This window comes from Fulmarus glacialis, unplaced genomic scaffold (assembly GCF_000690835.1).
Source record: "Fulmarus glacialis isolate BGI_N327 unplaced genomic scaffold, ASM69083v1 scaffold228, whole genome shotgun sequence".
NCBI lineage: Eukaryota > Metazoa > Chordata > Aves > Procellariiformes > Procellariidae > Fulmarus > Fulmarus glacialis.
In genome coordinates this window covers 82,792-103,633 of record NW_009228724.1, presented here as the reverse complement: position 1 = coordinate 103,633, position 20,842 = coordinate 82,792, and the positions used below count along the sequence as shown (strand labels likewise).

Sequence of the window (20,842 nt, the reverse complement as noted above, 5' to 3'; positions counted from 1 at the left end):
ATCCATTCTCTAGTATCTCACTGGCTAAAATTTGAGGTGGCACCACTTTGCAGATGATGTCTAAAAGAGATGTTTTTTTCAGCAGAAGAAGATTCTTTTTGGACTTCACCTTGTGTTCTTTATTCATTCTATGATTCCCAAGCATTAAATATTTTGATGAACTGTCATTTCCTGATTTGGTTTAGTTATATATCTTTACTGAAAGTCAATGTTTCTTACATCTCCTGTTGTCGTGCTTACCTCTTTGCTGCTGGTCAACTAACATTTCACCTTTTCTCCCCTCTTTGCTGCGTTAAAATGGAGCAGTAAACCTGACAGGTGAGAAGTGAAAAGTAATCACTCATTGTTTAATCCAGAAAAGGAGAAAAAAAGAGAAAAAAAAAGTTACCATGATAATGATCTAAGACAAAGCATCTGTCAATCTAAGTGACTGTAGACAGTAATCTATCAATACGAAGGCAACTAAAAGATTTGTTATGTTGTTTACAGCACTGAAAAGTAATGTAACATATGCAGCCAAGTTTCACTGCCTTTTTTGTGTCTCCATGAGGTACATTTTCAAGAGACAACACAGCTATACAATGTGTAAATGGTTTTATTTGTGTTTTAATGAAGTTAAAACAGTGGTTCTTTGCTATAACCAAAGCTGTTGAAGGAATGCATGGTTGTGGTGGAAGGGTTAGCTGCAATAAATCTCCATAATGTTCCATACACATAAACTCGGTGCTGACTTACAGTTCTACAAGTGAAAATGATATGGTGATCTCATTTGTCCTTCGTGGATTTTTTTCCACCTTTCTCAAAACCATTGCATAATCTGAAAGAATTGTGATGTCTTGTATAGTCTGGAAAGATACAAAAAAGCCAGAATTATCCTGAGAATAATAATAAATAATAAACCATTGTATTGTTCTATAAGTATTCAAAATATTCAGATATGTGATTAGAAGAGATTTTAGTGCTTCTAGTAGATTAATATGAAGTTGTGCTGCCCCATACTGACTTGCAAGTGGAAAAAAAATAGATGAAGCTTGTCTCTGGACAGTTCCACTGATCTCTAGACTTCAGGAGAAGGAAATATAGATAAAAATACTTCTTGAAAGCTGCATCACACGCCTTTACTTAAGAACATTAGGGCATTATGCTACTGTAGTAGCAGTTTGAGATAGTCAGAGTCAAAAGTAAAAAAGGAATTTCAACTAAGCTTCTCCATAATAATTTTTTTAAAAAAGAGTAAAAACAGAAGAATCAGATTTAAATCTTCTTCGCTTCACTAAAGAGAAGTTAATACACGTGTTAAGGTATTTACCAGAGAACAGATGGAATATTCTTGCAGCAAAACTTTTTTTTTTCCCCTCCCTCTGAAATCATAGGACTACTAACTTTCAAATAATTCCTGCAGTGATGCTGCTGTTTGATTTCTTTGCATAGTCTTTGAAATCTTGCTGTATGCACCTTTCATGAATGCCACCAGGTGTTCATCATTTCAAGAACAGCAAGAAGCCAATTGGAGCATTTTTAAAAGGGGAGCCCAGCAGAATAATAACAGATTTAGCATTGTCACATTGTGAGTAAATTAGAAAAAAAGAAAGAAAAAAAAAAAGCAACTATAGTGGTAAAATATTGAACACCTGGAAAAGATTTTGCTATCGTAAACTTTAAAATCATCTCAGTCTTGTTTTCGCAAAGTAACTCTTTGCTGCTGTTTGCGTCTTCATTTTATATTACATGAAGAATATCAACCAGTTTGCATTTTCATTCAGGAACTCACAGACGACCAGTGAAGAAGGATTCCACTTCAAATTAAAGCATTAAATTTCCAGATTCCTGAATGAAAATGCAGAGTGGTAGATATTCTTCATGTAACATAGTTCTCCATGTTTTGCATCAGAAAATGGTACTCTCAAACGATGGGAGTCCGTTTTACCAAAGCAGTCACGTGGACTCTGCTTCTCTCTAGAGAAAGGGAAGCATTGACAAGTTTCTTTCTTTCTCTTTTTCTCTGTTTCTCTCTTTCTCTCTCTCTTTCTCTCTTTTGTGCTTTTTCTCACTTTCCTTCTCTCTCTCTCTTTCTTTCTCTCCTTCTTTCTTTCTTCCTTCCCTCCTTCCTTTCTTTGTTTCTCTTCCTTTCTTTCTTTCTTCCTTTCATTCTTTTTCTCTTTTTCTCTCTTTCTTCCCTTTTCTTTCTTTCTTTATCTCTTTCTCTTTTTGTCTTTCTTCCTTTCTTCCTTCCTTCCTTCTTTTCTTTCTTCTTTCTTTCTTTCTTTCCTTCTTTCCTTCTCTCTTTCTCTCCCTCTCCTTTTCTCTTTTTCTCTCTTTCTCTCTCTGTTTCTTTCTTTTTCTCTTTTTTCTTTCTTTCTTTTCCTCTTTTTTCTTTCTTTCTTTTCCTCCTTCCTTCTTTCTTTTGTCTTTCTTTCTTTCTCTCTCTTTTTCTTTCTTTCTTTCTCTCTCTCTTTTTCTTTCTTTCTTTCTCTCATTCTTTTTTCTTTTTCTTTCTTTTTCTTTCTTCTTTCTCTCTCTCTCTTTCTCTCTTTCTCTCTTTTTTCTTTCTTTCTTTCTTTCCTTCTTTCCTTCTTTCCTTCTTTTTTCTTTTTCTTTCTTTCCTTCTTTCCTTCTTTATTTATTTATTTATGTATTTCCTTCTTTCCTTCTTTCTTTCTTTCTTTCTTTATTTCTTTCCTTCTTTCCTGCTTTCCTTCCTTCCCAGCTTGTTTTGGACAGATTGACAGGAGTAGTATAATTGCAGTGAAAGTCTTAATTTGGTCCGAAACATTCATACAGAATCTGAGCCTTGAATATGTAGGTGTGATCAGATGCATGAAGACTGTGTAGTGCAGCTCTTACAGAGATGAGAGGCAACAGAGCAGATTCTTAGTTCCTAGAAAGTGAAAGGAATAGGTGTCTTCTGGGATAGGTGTCTTCTGTCCTGTTCTCTGTCATATTGAAAGTACCCAAAGAACGCAGGTTATTTTTTATAAGCAATGCAGAGCTCTGGTTGTAAAATATGAAGTATTCAATGATAATAACTTGGCGTGTTCGTTTTTAATTAGATGCTCAAGTGTTGGCTACTTTTTAATAAAGATATAGCTAGCTAGCTTTTAAAATGGAGATAGTGTGAATTTTTGTAAGTTTCGTGTTGTCAATAGTTAACTATTCGGGTGCCTAGAATGGTGATCTAGAGGATCAGTCTAGGGCAGAATGTGGTTATTTTCCCTTTGACATTACTATATTTAGATTCATTTTGCCATTGCAAATTTTAGCTGCCCTACCCACCATGCATAATTATTTTAACTTTGCACTGGATCAAATACTTTTTCAGAAATAAGCGTCTCACCTTTAAAATATGATGATTAAACACTCAGGCACCTTTATTTGTCAAGCTAACACCCTGATCTTATGTTTACATGTATTCACCTTCTCCATGCAGGAAGAGGGCTGAATCTGATTCTAGAAAGAGCAGCATACCCAACAGCAAGGAGGTCCCCTCTCACCATCCCACAGACCCAGTGGAGCTGCGACGCCTTAATTTTCAAACTCCGGGTAAGAGATAGTAATACCTCACTGAGAGGTCTGTGATCACAAGCTGATCAGTGGTGCTGTTACAGGACAGAGAGACTGGTTGCTTAGAAAAATATATTTTGATTGCTTATGAGTTTTTGCACAATGTATTTCTTTGTTAGTTTTGGAATTCTGTAATTTGTTTATTTAAAGAAAAGTCCTGCATGAAAAAAAAAAAAAAGTTCTGTAAAGAAGACCACAAAGTAACATATGTTGTATGGATGTGGTTTATGTGCTAAAATTCCAAGTTAAACCTAACAATGCTAGAAAAGATTATTGGGAAATGTACATCCCTCTATTTATGAACGATATTCTTACAGCTGCTTCTTTGTAAATAAGCTTTCCTCTTATCTACTGCATTATCAGGTAACCCATTAACATCATTGGAAGTTTCACTGCATTGCAAATGTACAATACAGAAAAGAAATACTAACTAGAGAAATGGTCTTGTCTTTTAAAATCAGGCTATATGATAGGGTCAAAGAGGATATTAAGAAGTCAGTAGTTCTGAAGGTAGAAGCAACACACTCCCAAATATTTTATTTACTTGTTTTATTTATTAAGCATTGTTTTCTTAAAGCTGTTTGGTTTGATAGTCAAGAAACATCCAGAGAGAAATACTTAAAATAGTATTGATTTTTTTACCACCTTTTTATGAGTGTTTTTTTTTTTTTTAATTGGCTTCATTTTGATCATGATATATTACAGTAAACTTGTTTTCTATTACACTATGATTGCACACAGTCCCGGTCTGATGCTAATTACGTACTGAATCTTCCTGAGCCTTGTGTTTGTCAAATTTATTACATTAAGTAGAAAAAAAAAGAATTTAAGCTTATAAAAGCAGGAAGTTAAGTACTTGAGAAGTTGAGAGATTAGCTGCAGAAGCTAACATACTAAATATTACACAAGGGTTAACTGAACTTGCAAATCTCATTTCTGATCTTCTAAACAGTGCCTATATTAAGATAGTGTTGCCCCAGCAGGAGTGGATCTGCAAAACAATGAATTTGGGGCTAAAGACACAACATCCACACTGCATGCATATGGCAGAGGTAGAAAGGAAAGAGTCTGGAGGCTTGAGTTTTACCCCAGCCTTGCTTTTTTAGTCTGTTCCAGTACTCTGAATGCTCTTTAGCAGCTGGGGCAAATTAGGTGTGTTTTAGGAGTGCATCTTCTAGTTTAGTTTCATTTGAATATGGGAATCTTGTTGACATGCTCTGGGACCTCTCTACAATATGAACCTAAGTACAGTAAATGGAAATGATTGAAAGTTTTGATTCACAGTTGTGCTTCTGAGACTGCAATATTAATGTAGAGTCATCCTTACTGAGCAAAGGTTTCATATGTTATCCAGCACTTTCATACAAAGTTTTAAAGGTTGTTACAGAGATAGAAGTATACATACAAGTCTTTGAAACATAAAAAGAAAAATTACAGTTCTTAGAGTTTAGTTTATGCCTAAAACAAGTCATTGTCTGTCTTACAGATATATACTGAGTAGAGTGGATGGCTTAATAACTAGGTATATAAGCATAATTTTCTGCTGTCCATGTATTTAGATGTGGAGTCTTACCTATCAATTTAGTATTCATCATAAATTAAAATAAAATGTGGGCAGAAAAAAAATGCTGCCAAGTCTTAACAACTTTACATTTGAATTTAATTTACTGTAATTAATTCTAAATTTACATTTAAAATGTAAAGTTATTAAGAAATGCCAGAATTTGTGGCCCTTGTAGACACTGTAATTCCACCTTATTGATCTGAAAAGAACTGGAGAGGAGTGGAAGTGTGGAAGTTTCCTTGCAGGGCTATAGTTTATCTGGGAAGTTTGCAGATTTCTGTGAAGCTAGTTGAGCAGAACATCTACAATCCATTTCTACTACGTCGTCTTTTTCTTTGCTGTAAACCTTTTCACAAAATGGGGGATTAAAATCGTTATTAAAAATATAGTACAGAAATCAAATTGCGATCTTTTTTCCTACTATTGTACCACCTAAGACCCCTAGGCACAGGTCAGGCCATTATGTTACTCAGCATGCAACCAAGTATCAAGGAGAAAATTCCTACCCCAGGAGATTTGTCTTGCTGTGTAACACTTGCTAATTAACATGTTCCTAGTATGTAATCTTAGCCCCAGTGAAGTCAAAGTACAGTTCTTGTGCCAGTAAAAGCAGAACCTCACTTAACTCACATTAACTTCAATTAGGGCTACCATTTCATTAAAATCTGGCTGAATTTAACTTAGATATTTAGATCCTGCTGGAATGTGTATCCAACTCCACACAATAACACACCGTTAAATAAAATGCAAGACAAAGCTTTTCAGTACAAATGTAGAGAAACTACAGAAAGGCTGTACATTCAGGGTAACAGTTTTGTTGTTTTTGTTGTTCTTTCACTCTCAGATGTATGTTTTTTATTTTCTACCAGGTAGCAGAAATAGGCGGCAGGGTACTGCTGGGGCAAAGCGGGCAGCTGAGAGAAGGGATTGGGGCTGACGTGGTTATGTGTTTGGGTTTCTTTTACTGACCCTCATACGATGACCTTCTCTACTCTGTAAGATGTTACCATTTCTGAACATTGCCCACAGATAAAATAAATGACAGACTGGTGAATGTACTTTAATAATCAGTGTATGCCAAGTCAGTACAACTGCATCAGGATAGATGATTTCACATCATTATTATAATAATTTATTTATTTAGATTATGAAAGCATCCACAGTTTGCTTGGAGCTTTCCAGGCACACGAGTTGCTTCCAGTGAGAGGGGAAACAAAAATCCATAATGTGAAGAAGTGTTAGAGAAGAAAATTTTAAATTCTGTTGGCATATCCAGATTTCCAGTTTTCACTGGGAGAGGTGAATGAGACACTCCTATAAAATTCTGGGGTTTCATAAACTTTAATACTTTAAAAGATTTCTAAACAGCCTCTTTCCAAAAACGCTAGCAATTATATACTTTATGTAAGGAAAAGTCTGATCAGATATAACGATCAAAATAATTTGAAAACAAAAACTTTGTTGTGGTAAATTTGAATTTATAACCACAAGTACAAAATACAGGTGGTTAGGCATAACTTTTTGAAAGAAATTATGGGAAAGCAATATTTCATCTTTGGTGATATTTAGGCAATGATTTAGGCACAATTATGTTGTACTTGTCGTAAAATTGTCAATTCAGCATGAAGATGTCGTAAAAATCCACAGTCTAAACTACCAGCACCACAAATGTCTTGCTTTCCTTTCACTTTTTCTTGTCCTGTCAAAACAAAACTTCATTCTTCACTAATCTAGTATTTACCTAAGGGGTTTCCTATTTTACCTTGTCCAAGAAGGATCAAATTCATCTCTGGCTTCACTCCTCACTGGATGGCGTAACTCCACAGATAAATTTGACATTTTATCTTGACATTTGGAATAGCCCACAGTTCTACATCTGAAAACAAGATCCCACGTCCATATGTGTTATCCAGAAATGTGTATTTGTTAGATAAGCCCATATACCAGTGAGTGGGTCACAGCTGTGCCAAGTTTTCTTTGAGTAAGCGTGAAAATACCCAATCTCTCAGTAACATATAGGATTTCATCTATAAGTCTGTTATTCTTCCAGAACTGGAGTAGCTAAGGAAAAGTCAGTCACATTCTTCCCATTCTACAAATTTCCTATGAAATACGGGATTAAAATCATTAACCTGGTGCGCAAATTTTAGAAGTCTCTGTGCCACATGGGAGACTAAAGGTACGGAAGAGGTAATAATTAAGCCCTCACAAAAGGTTTTATCAAATGAGGAAGCCCGGTTTTGCATAGAGGAAAATAACTAATGTTAAGTGGTTTGAGTGGGTTTTGAGAGACCCAAGGCTCAGGCAAAGACTTCAATCTGCCAATCAGCCAAAGAACTAAATTGAGTCATGACTCAAAAGTGATTGTTTTTTTCCCTCATTTAAGTATAAAATGTGTCACACTTATAAGTAATTTGTGTAATTGGGTGCCAATTAAACAATTATCTCATTATCTCTTACAAACTAAATAAGATGCTTTGAAATACAAGAAAAATAAATAGAATTATTACAGCTCTGAATTAAAGACTCTGCCTTTTTTGTTAGATAAGTAAGTGCTCACAGAACACTTGTGCCCTGAGTTCCTGAGGAAGTTCTACTAACTTATTTCCAAGATAAGGCAGAAAAAGGGTAAAACTGGTCCAGAGGAAAAAAGGTGCAAATAACAAAAGTGGAAAAAGCTATGTCTGGATTTAGTCACCTGCTTTGCAAGGTAGCAGGAAATTTCTTCCTTTGGTTTATCCACAGAATTTCTGTTTATGAGAATCATGACAATGCTGAAGGAAGTACTGTGGTTTGTCTCCACGGCAAAAACAGGCTGGAATAGCTTTCTCACAGTGAGCGATCCTACATACAGCTCTTCATGTGAACTTGACTCACATGAAGGATTTAGGCACCTAAAAGAGGTATAGGCTTCAGAGTGTAAATGGCACTTCTCTGATATCCCACTTGGTTACTTTCAAACCTAGAGGCAATCAAAATCTGCTTAGCTGGGAGATGGAGTTAAAAGTTCTGCTCCTCACAAGAATAATTTTTTTTTTGTTCTGGATTTTAGCCAATATTTTGCAACATGTTATTGGATTGAACAATTTTAGATCAGGGTCTGAAAACTTTTCTCAATGTAGACGGCTTTTACACCTCACTCAGAGCTGGGGCTTCTGCCATGAGGCTACAGAGCCCCTAGGGCTGCTTGGTAGAGCTAAGTCTTTGATACAGAACAAAAGTTACTTTCATTCGTGAATAATTAATCTAGTTTTGAAGAACATAAATTCTTCCTGAATAAAAGTAATTTCATTTTGCAATATTATATGCACATTGGTAACTATTTTAGAATAGCTTTTGCAGAATGACATATTTCTCTAGAGCTAATCTTGTAAATTTTAGCTTTGTACATGAGATGTAAGATCGCTTTCTGGCTTAGCTCTAACTGTATGAAAAAGAAATTTTAAAGTAACTGTAATTTTTTTGTCAAATATATTAAAGGCATCCTTGCTAAATTTCATGGATGCCAAATTCTTCCTGAATCAGCGTCATCTTTCATTTTGTCCATTTTTCATGTCCAAATTTTAAATATGTATTTCTTTCTACCTTTTTGATAAGGGTAAGTATCAGTAACAGTAACCACTGTTACTGATTCCTTCCTTTTTCTACAAAGGGACAACATCTTAATCAACATAAATTGGTGTGTGGTATTCTGTGTTACTAAATAAAAACGAGGTTGTAATAAATGATTTTTTTAAATCACAGAGTATTAATTCACTGTGGATCTGAAATACAACTCATTTCATAAATTTCTGTGAAAATAACGTCACATTTTCAGTTCTTCTAGATTGTAGTCTGTATGCAAGCAGCTATGCACTTTGTTTAACTTTTAACTTTCTTCTTGTTTATTCTGGGCATGTCAACCTACAGGTCTAAATTTGTAAATAAATGTGTGGTTTTTAAATGTTTTTAAAAGCCCTTATCATAAAACCCTGACAACATCCAAAACCGTAATTTAACGCACTAATGACAAAGCAAAAATACCCACTTGTTTCAGTGGGGTAAAGGAGTGTACTTAACAAGTTTAATGTCTGTTACTATGTAGATGAATTCTGACCTTGCTCTCAGTTTTTCCTTGAAATTGTAGCACATATGGTATCCCATGTTCCTTAGTCATGTATTTACCACAGATTAACCAGAAGATAATTCTACACTGTAATTAAACCATACATTCTCATTTAATTCATGTGGAGGGATTACTACTGGGCTGCATAAGATCAATCACATTCGGCAATCTTCTACCAAATCTGGAAATAAAAGCTTCTTATGGATACAATTTCAGCTGTTTTTTGCATGTCGGTTTTTGATTTTTTTTTCTGTTTGAGTTTTTAAGTGCTTTTATCTCTTTATTTTCTTATTTTAAAGAAAGTTTGAAAGCATGTTTTCAGCATGGTGTTTCTTTTGACTTTCTAGCATGTCACAGGATCTGCTGTAATTTAGCTGTATTTTGTCTTTAATTTTTTGTGTTTTCATAGCATATGTTGATTGATGTGGAGGTGTGTCAGCAAATAAGTGTATTTTCTTATTTGTAGTCACAAAAATAAGTGTGTTTAGCTGTATTTTGGGTGGGTTTTTGAGTCAAGTTCTACACCTGCTGTTCACATGCAACTCATGTTAAGTTCAGTAGGAGCCTCATGCTTTTGCGTGAGATATGATGAGATCCTAAAATGTTCATTCATAGCATATTCTGTCGTGATGCTTGTTATGATTCATAGACTGATTACATAACAAAAGTCCTTCAGCAATTCTTTTTAAAAGTAGCTACTTTTATCATCTCAGTAGAGCACATTTTATATATTTAAAAGATGAAAATATACCAAATGCAATTACTTCATTTCATAAGTTAACTACAAAATATTATTTGAAGGAAGTTAATAATTGTCCAAGTGTAAGTGCCTAAAATGAGGTGTGGGAAAGGGGTTATATGCAGTCAAAATTGGCCAGTTTCTGAAGCTGTAAGTAGTTCCTTTTTTTCCTTAGAAAAGAAAGTTTTATGTCAAGTTTCATTTTGCACAAAGTGTTTAATATGAAATCTCCCTGTAGGAATGTCAAATGGCATACAGAGGAGCATATAAACAAAAATAGTTTTAAAAAGAATGGATGCTCAGCATCTATAAAAAAATAATTCCTTCACAGTAAGCTAATTATTGAGATTTGTGTTCATGATGCTGGTGATTTGGTCAGGTTCATCATGTAATGAACAAGTCTCATTCCTTTGGTTTTATGTCCTTTATGTTTACAGTAGGGTAACTGGACCTTTAGACATCTTCTTATCTGAGTTTCCAGACGCTGTTTTGTGCATGTCTGAACTGCCTGTATGTACGAGATTGATTGATTATGATGGTCTACTGCTGTTACTAATTTGTTTCCCATTTCCGATTGGCTTTTACTTTTTACAGCTTTGAGCAGTAATTCAGTCCCCTACGCCTCCCTGATTGGCTCTGTGTCCTCCCTCTCTAGCCAAACTACCACTCAGTCCTTATATGATAATAACTCTCTCCCACGATTCGCTCGAAAAGGTCTAAACATCTTTGTCTCTATTATTTTCTCTGTTCAAGCACTGTTTTAGATGTACATCAGTCCACCTCCATTTCTGGATCAATCTAGAGTTCTTCTGTGCCTTTTCACTCACATATTTTCCATAGGGGTGCTTGATCTGGATCAATCAGTGTAATTATTAGATGACTGTCACCCACACTCATTTTGAGAATAGCAAAGTTCTATTAAGTGAAATTTCTAAGAAAATGGGAGACACCCAGAACTGATTCAAATAAATTAGTACTTACAGACTAATTTGTTAATTGAAATTTATAAATGTCCCCATTATATCTGAATATTCTGCTTTGTTAGTTGACCGACAGCTTGCCTTATTATCTACTTTAAATAATGTCTCACCATCACAGATGTGCTATGAAGGTAATACATAAATATATGTATAGGGTCAGAAGAATTAGGGCCAGTGCTGCTGAACATTATTTTGGACTCCAGTATGATACCTGAAATGTCTAAGAACCAAAAAGAAAACAAGAAAAAAAGAAAAAAGAAAAACATGCTATAATGTGACTGTGTTGTAACCACATGGTCATTTTCAGCTACGTTTACAGGAAATGCAACTGTCTTAGGCATGCTCTTAATATTCACGGTGACAAAGCAAACTGCATTGTGCAACATGGCTTCCAGCTTGAGCCCCCTAGACTCATCACTGTTCTCCCTTTGTAATTTCAAGAGATCCTGGGGTTCACTAGCTTAATTTTTCTAGCCAGCTCTGATTTCTTCCCACAAGCAATTGAAAACTCACTTTCATTTTAGGTGTGGTAGTATAAACATGAAGAGAAGAATGTAAGCATTTTGGAGAGGGTCATGAAGACTAATAGCGTGAAACAAATGTTCACAAATTTTTGCCTGGCAGATCTTCAGCTGGCAGATTGTTCTAGTTGACCCCACATCTTTTATGTCTTTCTTTTGCCTTGCTGTCCCTATACTCCCTTCCATACCCATCTCTATCTCTGATTCCCAGCTTTTCTTATTATTCTTTTTGACTCAGTATCTTCAATCAGCGGACAAAGATGTTTACACCTGAAGTAGATTGTAGGTACTTTTGGGGGTTGATAAATGGGGTTTCAGATTAAGCATATTTTAAGGTACTAGTGCAGTCAGTATGTGTGTTCAGCCAAACTGTACAACCCCTGCCTCTACAATCTGCTACTAGTGAAAACATTTTTGAAGTTCTAATTGTCTGATGTCCAATGTTGTCTTCAGTGACTGTTGTCTAAAAGCAATGGTGCATGTTATTCTAGTCATTCATAGTTGCATGTGAATGTCAGTCACCTCAAAATTTCATAAAATATTTAAGTATTTCTAATGTAGTCAGAATATGTAGTCAGTCTTCTAGACCCTGATGCATTATTAATAATCCTCAAACTACCCATTTCATTCTTTATAATTTATTTTATAAATTAGTTTTATGTTGGTTTGAGGTTTCTTTGGTTTTTACCATTTCTTTTGCAGGTTCAGGTATCTCTGGTTACCTCAGTAACCTTCATTCTTCAAGTTCATTTTTGTTGATTATGCATAAGTCACTTTGTTTTCTGTCAAAACACTATTCTTTCCCCTTTAGGGCTCTTTCAGTGTCTGTTTCTCAGCTCACCTTTCCTCATCTAGTTCAATGGAGTTTCCATTTCACGCAGTGCAGGAGAAGGAGTTTGAAATGACATTAAGAGTCATTACTTAAAGCAGAGGTCAACATCCGGTCTAACTGTCTCATTTTTCCATGCCTAGCTAACGTCATTGACTCATATCACAGTAACTCTTTCCTCTACACTAGGAATGTTAGCTTTGGGAATATGCTTGGTGACTTCTTTTAATTTGGCTTCAGAGCTCATCTATCCAGAGCATGTCCTGCTTTGAGTAACCAAACTATTTGCCTGCTTCTCTCACATATGACATCTTTACTACTTACACATTTCTAGCCATTCTAACTACTGCATTTTCTAAATTTTAGAGCAATGCCATCACTGTAGTTTACTTTAAATTCTGTTCTTTCTTGTTCAACAGGTATGGCCAGTCATCCCCCAATACCTATCTTGGAACTTGCAGATCACATTGATAGGTTGAAAGCAAATGACAATTTGAAGTTCTCACAGGAGTATGAGGTAATTTTCCCCACTTTCTTATTATTCACTTATCTCATTATTGTTTAAAATGTCATGCTTTCTGTTCCCTAGACTTCTCTGATATGTATCTACCCTGATGGTGCCAGTTTTGTATGATATTAAAACCATGATAAAAAAAGTTCTCTGTGTAAAATGACTATGTTGGTGAGGTGGCTCCTTTCCTTTGATTGTAACAATCTGTTCTCTTTTTATAAGGATAAGTGTCAGGCAGATTCCATGAGCGCATACTTGAAGTAACGTGTGAATGATACATCACTTACTGTTTTTAATATACACAAACATCCATCTATTCTGCAGTTAAAAGATCCTTAGATTATTTAAAAATTCTCCTGTGTAATGTTGACAGGACACATACAGTACAAGCTCCAGAGAAGTTACAGTCCACTGTGTTAATTTTGGATGGATTAAAAGAACTTGCAATTGCCTAGTGTCTTTCCTAATTTAACAGTTTCAAGACATTGTATTTTCCTCCCGACGATAATACCACATTGATAATCTGTGAATGATGGTCTATAAGAGCATGAAAGAATTTAATTGGAAGAGAGCAATCATTACTTGTCAGTAATCCAAGGATATACCCAGACATGCATTGGTACTGTGGAGAGTAACAGCCTCTCATGTCAGTAATTTATGGCTAAAGGGACTTCGATAGCCCGTTAAACATAGTAAATTATAGCTGTTTTTTCAATGCCAATATGGCCTATGTCAAAAATCTGTGGATAAAGTACGCACTGAACCATCAGAAAAAGAATGTTTCTTTTGAGCAGCTATGGGTGATTGTGTCAGTAATCCAAGGATTAACAGCTCCCAGAGGGATCACTGACACAGTATTTTCTTTATAGTCTGTTGTGTTACTAATCCTTGCTTAAAACTCCCCAAGACTTTGTTAGCATGGTGGAGTAAAACCCCATGTTACTCTCATTTTTTCAGGGACTGCACATTCATTGCATCTGAAGATTCATATGAACACTGACAATGCAATAAAAAACACTGAAGAAGACTTTCACATGTTGGTTCCCTAGTAACATGTACATGTTACAGCATGGTACAGAGATCCTGTAAATTCCCAATGTATTTAAAAAGTCTTGACAGAAAATGGTAAAAATTAATACTAATTACTATGATAAAGAACTACAATTGCTTATTATTTAATTGAACGCACTGTTCAGAAAGACCTTAAGACTGCTCTAAAAAATAATCTCATTAGATGTCAAAAGGAAAACATAGTCTTAACAATTCAAAGAAATAAATTTGTTTGAAGAGCATCTCAGGATTGCTGTTTATTGTTGCAATCACAAAAAATGTGTGAGTATCTTCTCACATTTTTGTGTGTAAATCCTGTGTTCTTAAGTACAAAGATTGTAGCATATAAACAATCAGACAGGGAAATGTATGTAACAGAATGTTCACCATAAAAAAAGCTAACATTTGGTACAAATTTGACACTCATTTCCTGTTGTACTATGGGCAAATTCCTTGGAATATCTGTATAGGAAATTCCATTTAATAAATTAAAAATGTCATTAGAAGTCATATAACATAGTATAACTTCCATAAAAATAAACAATACACCTTTACTATGTCTTTAACATGTTGTGGAGATGGCATGGTTCTTCTTATGCTGTAATATAACTTAAAAGTTCTGGTGCTTTATATTTCCTTTATTATTTAAATCATTAAAATCATCTTGAGAACGTAATCTCAAGATTGTGAAGGTACATTAAATCATTAAATTCTTAGTATCTGTCCTTCCAGAACTTTTTACCAGTCTGTGTAAACAGCCCAGCTTTCACATTCTTTTTTTTTGTTTTTTTTAACAAAACATATCATCTGGGGCAGAGTGGTCAGACATTCAAGATTAAAATGTGGGCAACTGTAGGTCAACATCAAGCTTCATTCACATTGCTTTGCCCAAGGGGGTTCAATATTTATCTTTGAAATCCCAGCTTTAGAGAGAGCACTTCGCTTCCATCTAGTCCAAGGTTCATCCATTTTGAAACAGAAGTAGTTAAAAGCAGCTATTTGATTTCATGGTCTAGTCTAGGCAGTGGACTAAGGCTGCAGTGTGGTGATCACTGTAAGTCATCTCCCAGGCTGTGCATTCCTGTTGTCTCTCTTGTGCCAATCCTGGCACTAGCGCATGTGCAGCTGTTCAAGGATTATCTCAGGAAATAGATTCAGCTGAAAACTAATTGTTTTATTTTTCTTTGCTGTTTTCAGTTGGATCAATTCCCTGAACTAGCTCACCACATGGCTGCATGAGCACTAGTGCCAGCACAAGGGAGCTGGTGGGAACATTTGTGGTCGGGGATTGGGACCTTCTCTTTCAGCAGCAGTCCTCACTAATATGCCTTAAAAGCAACTATCCAATTCTGAGGCAGAAATGCGTACAGATGGTAACAGTTCAGTTATTATCACTTCAGATTACATTTGAACTGATGACACAGAAGGAAAAAGAGATATTTTTCATCTTCAAGAGTTAAAGGTGTAACATGCAGCAAGAAACCACTGACCTTTATTGCTAGTAATAAAGTCCTCCAGTTAATTCCTCTTTGGGGAAACAAACATTTTTCATCAGTTACCACTGATGATTTTTTTTTTCATAATGCCCTTTCCTTGTTGTCATTCCATTATTTTATTTTACTTTGTATGGAATTTCTTACATTGCATGGATGACTGATAGTATACAACAACTGTTATGACAACTTTGTGATACCATAAAATAAAATATATATATATAGTTTCCTGATAAACACTGACTTCTCATCCAGCTTGTAGAATTTCTTTCAGGAGGTTAGTGTTTTAATCACTTTTTAGCACACCCTACTTTAGTTGCCACTTCAGAAGAATTACTTGTTTCACAACTCAAACACATCTTTTCATATTATATGCACCCTTTTCAGCTCTTCAGAAATATTTGAATGCTTGCTCCTGTTCCATCCTTGCTCCTCTTCCATCCACTGCCTTTTGATCAGAATTTCTGATCAAAATTGCATACAAGTTTGTTTTTCTCCTTTTAGAAGAGTATTGCTTCCTTGCCTGTTCCCACTTTCTCTTCAGACAGACAGAAACCTCCCCGTCTCTTCACTACTTCCAAAAGAGACAAAAAATCTCCCTCACAGAGGGCACACATCTACATGCTGTCTCCTCTGCTGATTTATACTCTCTAGCATCATTTTCTGTTGAAACCCCCCTAACTTTCTTGCACCCTCCTAGGGAAGGGGAAGGAAAACTTCTTTGTAGACCTGGACCATGAGAGAGGACAGGATTACTTTCTTCAAATAATCCCAAACTCAACCCATTATTCTCCATCCATCTGTCATAAAGCTTCCCAAACAGGGGTGGTTTTTTTGGTGTTTTGGGTTTGTTGTTTTTTTTTTTTCCCCTGAGAATATGTTCCTTTCTGTGCTGTGTGAAATCTAGTTGAGAAAGAAACTGAAATTGCCATTAAAGAAATAATAAGTCCAAACTGCATCCCTCTGCACTCTGGTTCTGAAAGGAACGTCCAGGGTAATGTGGCAAGTTGGGAAAGTAGCTATTACAAAAAAGTAAGTAACAATATGCATAGTATAAACTAGATATTCTCAGGAAAAAAAAAAAAAAAAGAAAAAAGTAGAACTCCTTCATTGCTATGATGTGGTAAAAAGAGTATATTACTACTTCTACAAGTCTTCAGAAACTATTTCATAGTGTCTTCTTCAGGGCTTCTCTTACCCCAGCTCTTACAGGGGATGATCATGAGAACAGTGGAGACTTCTATCATTATACTTCTCTCACAACTTTACCTTGAATATCAGATTTCATGGGAGAACAAGGGCCAAGCCTTAAAGATTATGACTACTGCAAGATTTAAATAAACTTATAATTCACCTGTTCCATAAACTGGTTTTGTAGTTTTAGCATAGATATTGCTATGTCCTTTTCCCAATAGTTCATTTCTACTTCAAAATACGTTTTTCATAATCCTTCATTAATTATTATTAGCTTGCAATCCCCAAGCCTTAGCAAAATGTTGGTTTACCTTGTTAACATGACATATCCTTCATGTCACATAGTTCTTTTGTATTGCCTAATTTAAAGACAAGGTTTTGACCTCAACTGATTATCATGAAGCTTTTGCTGACTTTGGCAATTTCAGTGGGATTTTTATGTAATGCAAGGCTCCATATGGACTTGACAACTGCTAAACAGAAAGCCATATTCAAAAGAAACTGACCTTTATATCGTATCTCCTTCTTAACTCAGGCTTCAGAATTTAACAATAAAACGTGGTCAGGGAGATAGATAGACTGAATCAGAACAGTAACGTTCTGCCTACTTTATGCAATATATACTAGATGTATTTGTAAAGTCATTTCCTCCTATAACATAGAACAGAAAATCTATTCCTCCAAAGCAGATTCCTGGGTCTTGTGTAAAACAGTTTCACATTTATTATTCAAGATCTATAGTTATAGCTTCACACCCTTAAAGAAGTAGATTCAGATTCATACCATTTTTGTGTGAGAACCTGTCACTTCAACACAAAAATTACACTACCGACCTCTATGTGTTATCGTATGATTTACTGTGTACGTGTGTGTGTGCACTGATTAACTAATGTTACGAGAAGTTGTATGTAATGTTAATGTTTTTCCTCATCAGGCTTCTTTCTGTAAATTACAGCAGGTCTTTTGTTTTAACGCTCGGTGTTGGAAAAGATGAAGATGTATTTTGACTCTGTGCCACACTGCTGTACTATTACAAGTTTTATTGTAGCTTTTCAGTATCAGTGGGTAGGATTTCTGATAAGACAATTTACTGAATTTATCTATTTGTCTGAATGTAAAAGATACATTTATCTTTTTGTATCTCAAGCTGCAACAAGATAAACACTGGGCACTAAAACACAATAAATTTTATATAGTAGAAGCACATATAAAATGTATTATTGATATAAAACACTTTAAAAGTCAATGAAGAACAGATAACCTACTGAATTAATCTGTACCAAAGAAACAACTACCATATCATTACAAATAATAGTGACTCATATGCAAAAATCAAATTCTTCTCAGCAAAAATTTGTTTTCTATTCTTTATCTTTACAATAGTTTCCTCTTTCTAATATTACAAACATCATTTATTGGTATTCTGTAACTTTACTTTCATAGAACGTGCTGCATTTATTGAGAAACAATTAGTGTAATCAGTGAACGATGAAAAGTTGTTTGTCTTCTTATTAATAGCACATATGCTGTTGCATTCACCTAGGTTTTTTGGTGCTTAGTTCCACGTAGGGTAGTATCTAAGCCAGCAGGATAGTTATGATAGAGAATTTTAAAGACGTAATGCAGGAACCTGAAGTGGCACTAGTCAAGATTCATAGTAATGTATTATCTCCTTCCATTGCGCTGTGAATGCTTCCTTGGGATAACAACATTTGTTTATGCTTATACGATTAAAAGAATATTCAGGTAAAAGAAAGCTGGTGTTATCATATTAGGATGCTAGGTTTTGGTCTGATATCTAATGCTATTATGCCAAGGAATTCCACAGAGATGGTTTAAATAGCCAAATACTGTAATAAATGTCAGTTTTATTTTGCCCAACTGAAACAGTGATATATGTAGGAAGAGGAAAGTAGTCCACTTCTTATAGCAAGAGAAAATATTCAAGGACAGACTATGTAGGTCATTATAGGTAAAACTGATTTTCGCGGAGGCTTTTTAGAAAGATTAATTTGGTTTTATGGAGGGAAATGGAGGAATCAGTGAAGAATTTCACTCCTTTACTCCTTTCTTAAAAAAAAAAATGTTGACAGGACTTTAAAAATAAGTTGAAAATTTAAAGCAGCACCAGTATCTCATAGGAGACAAAGTTTAGCATTTAAGAGCTGCTGTATTTTATGTACTATATAAAACAAAACAACAGGATGCTTTAATCATGAAAATATTTAGACTAAGCAAGGTTTTTCATTACTCAAATATTCTTCTGCTCCTGATATTTATTTTCTACCTGAAGTAGAGTGTAATCCTCTGTTTTCAACACAAAATTATTTCCGCCACAACTAGTTATGATATCACGGACAAAGGATTTTAATTGCAGATGGAGAACAAGCAGATTACACTTAAGACTGGAGGCAAAGAAATAGAGAACAGTAGGACTGCTTCTTAAAAAGTTAGGTTTTCTGAAGCTTTTTATGTAATATAGATTCTCCTTCAAAGATGTTTTCAAATAATGGTTGTTCTCCTCCTTAAGTATACTTTAGTTATATGCATATGTAGCTTGTTTGATTTCATTGGAATCAGGTTTTACATTATCTCATTTGGTCATAGGAATATTAGCTTGATATTGTAGAGGAAATATCTTTGTTCTTGAGAGGAGTTTGGCAAAAGCCTTAGTTGTATTTCTAGCTACTCTTGAACAGTTGGGTCACTTTCCTTTGAGAGTCAACAGGAAATGTCTCATCTGTGCGTTTTTAACTGTTTTTAGGACCAGGATGCAAACTTATATTTGAGTTCCAAAGAAGATTTAGTCATGCAAAACATGGGGGTTTATCCCATCATATCTCTTGAAAATGGCAGACTTTACAGTGCGATGTGAAAAACTCTTCCTTAATAAGAAAACACAATTCCAGTTGGAAGTTGCCATGATCATGTGTTAATGTTCATGCATCTAGCATTCATGTTTTGGCAGTGCAGTATGTAAATCTCATTCTATTAGCAAGTTTCCTGCATAATACAATAGCATCCTATTATAGATTCATCAGCTATAATATGAAATTCTCATTGCAATCGCTGACATTGGTAAAAGAGGGTCAAATTGTTCATTTTAAGGGTAGCTGACTACTTTCTCTTGTTGTGCAGAGTCTGTTTGCATTGACATCCTCTCAAATTTGTCTTTTTCATTCTTCTTTCTCTACCTGGTCTTAGGTTTCTCTGTGACCCAGTGCTTTTTGATGATTTAATTCGAGCCTCGAACACAGCACCTACAGTGCTGGGAAATTCTTTACAGGACATGCTTCCTTCCCCTTCTGGGCTTGTGAAACCCATGCAATAACTCACAATCCCCATGACACACAAAGACTCAAACCTATGCCAGCTTTTAATTTGCTGGCATAGTGACCCTTAGTAGAGCACTGTTCCAGGGCAGGCAGGCATATGTCAGCTTACACCAGGAAGGGTGGCATTTTGTCATACTCATTCCTTCCTCAGTACTGTACCAGGATGTACTCCTGGAAGACTCACTATTACAGCAGGGAACGTTTGCCTCTTGATTAAATACTGTAAAGGAAAACTTCACAATGAGCAGGTACAGAGTTTACTGGACGGGGGTTGTTTGAAATTCTTCTGGAAACACATTTTGGTTACCATGATTCATAGTCAAAGAACTGTTTTATGGATGGCGCATTGTACTAGTAAATATTGCTCAAGTCTTTTCCCAGTAATAGATCAGACCTTTTTTCAGCAGCCAATCATTTAGAACACAATAGCTGAAAGATTAGTCAAAGCATGGGAGGGTAATAACAGTATTACAGATATCTTTATTTCTTTTGCACAAAGCACCCATACTACACAGTTATGCTATGAAGAAATCCAGTTCTTTGTTAATGACAGCTTTATTGAAGGCAAGCTTTTAGAATGAATATACTAGAAATCCTATTAAAGTGCCATCCATTAAACCATTAAAGCACTCATTAAAACTGTTAGTACAGACTTGTTATTCATGAATTATTGGTCTTTCACACTTTTGAAATGTGTCTGCCAATACCACTCTATTCTTTGTTCCAGTGTGGCTATTAAGTCTGAGGAAATATAGATTAACTTTCTTTTGCCAAAACAGTGCTTTGTGGGAGGATAGTAAGGCCACAAAATGGTTCAGATTGGTGAGAAAAACAGGAAGGATTAAAGTTCAAAACCATTTGCCTGGTTTTGACATAATTTATGTTAACTATGTCTGCATGCGGGCCTAAATATTAATCACTGAATTACACCATCTGGCCATACATCATACAAAGAAGTGA

At 35.2% G+C, this 20,842-nt stretch overlaps 1 protein-coding gene across 1 annotated transcript in view; it reads left to right on the top strand.

The window, feature by feature from the left end:
* LOC104080973 (receptor-type tyrosine-protein phosphatase delta-like) overlaps window positions 1–20,842 on the top strand; it is a gene marked incomplete at its 5' end in the record, with an annotated part of 132,459 nt that overhangs the window by 47,974 nt on the left and 63,643 nt on the right. Inside the window, 2 exon segments of the mRNA XM_009583548.1 lie at window positions 3,428–3,540; window positions 12,719–12,816. Of these exon segments, the coding sequence (XP_009581843.1) occupies window positions 3,428–3,540; window positions 12,719–12,816 (211 nt within the window).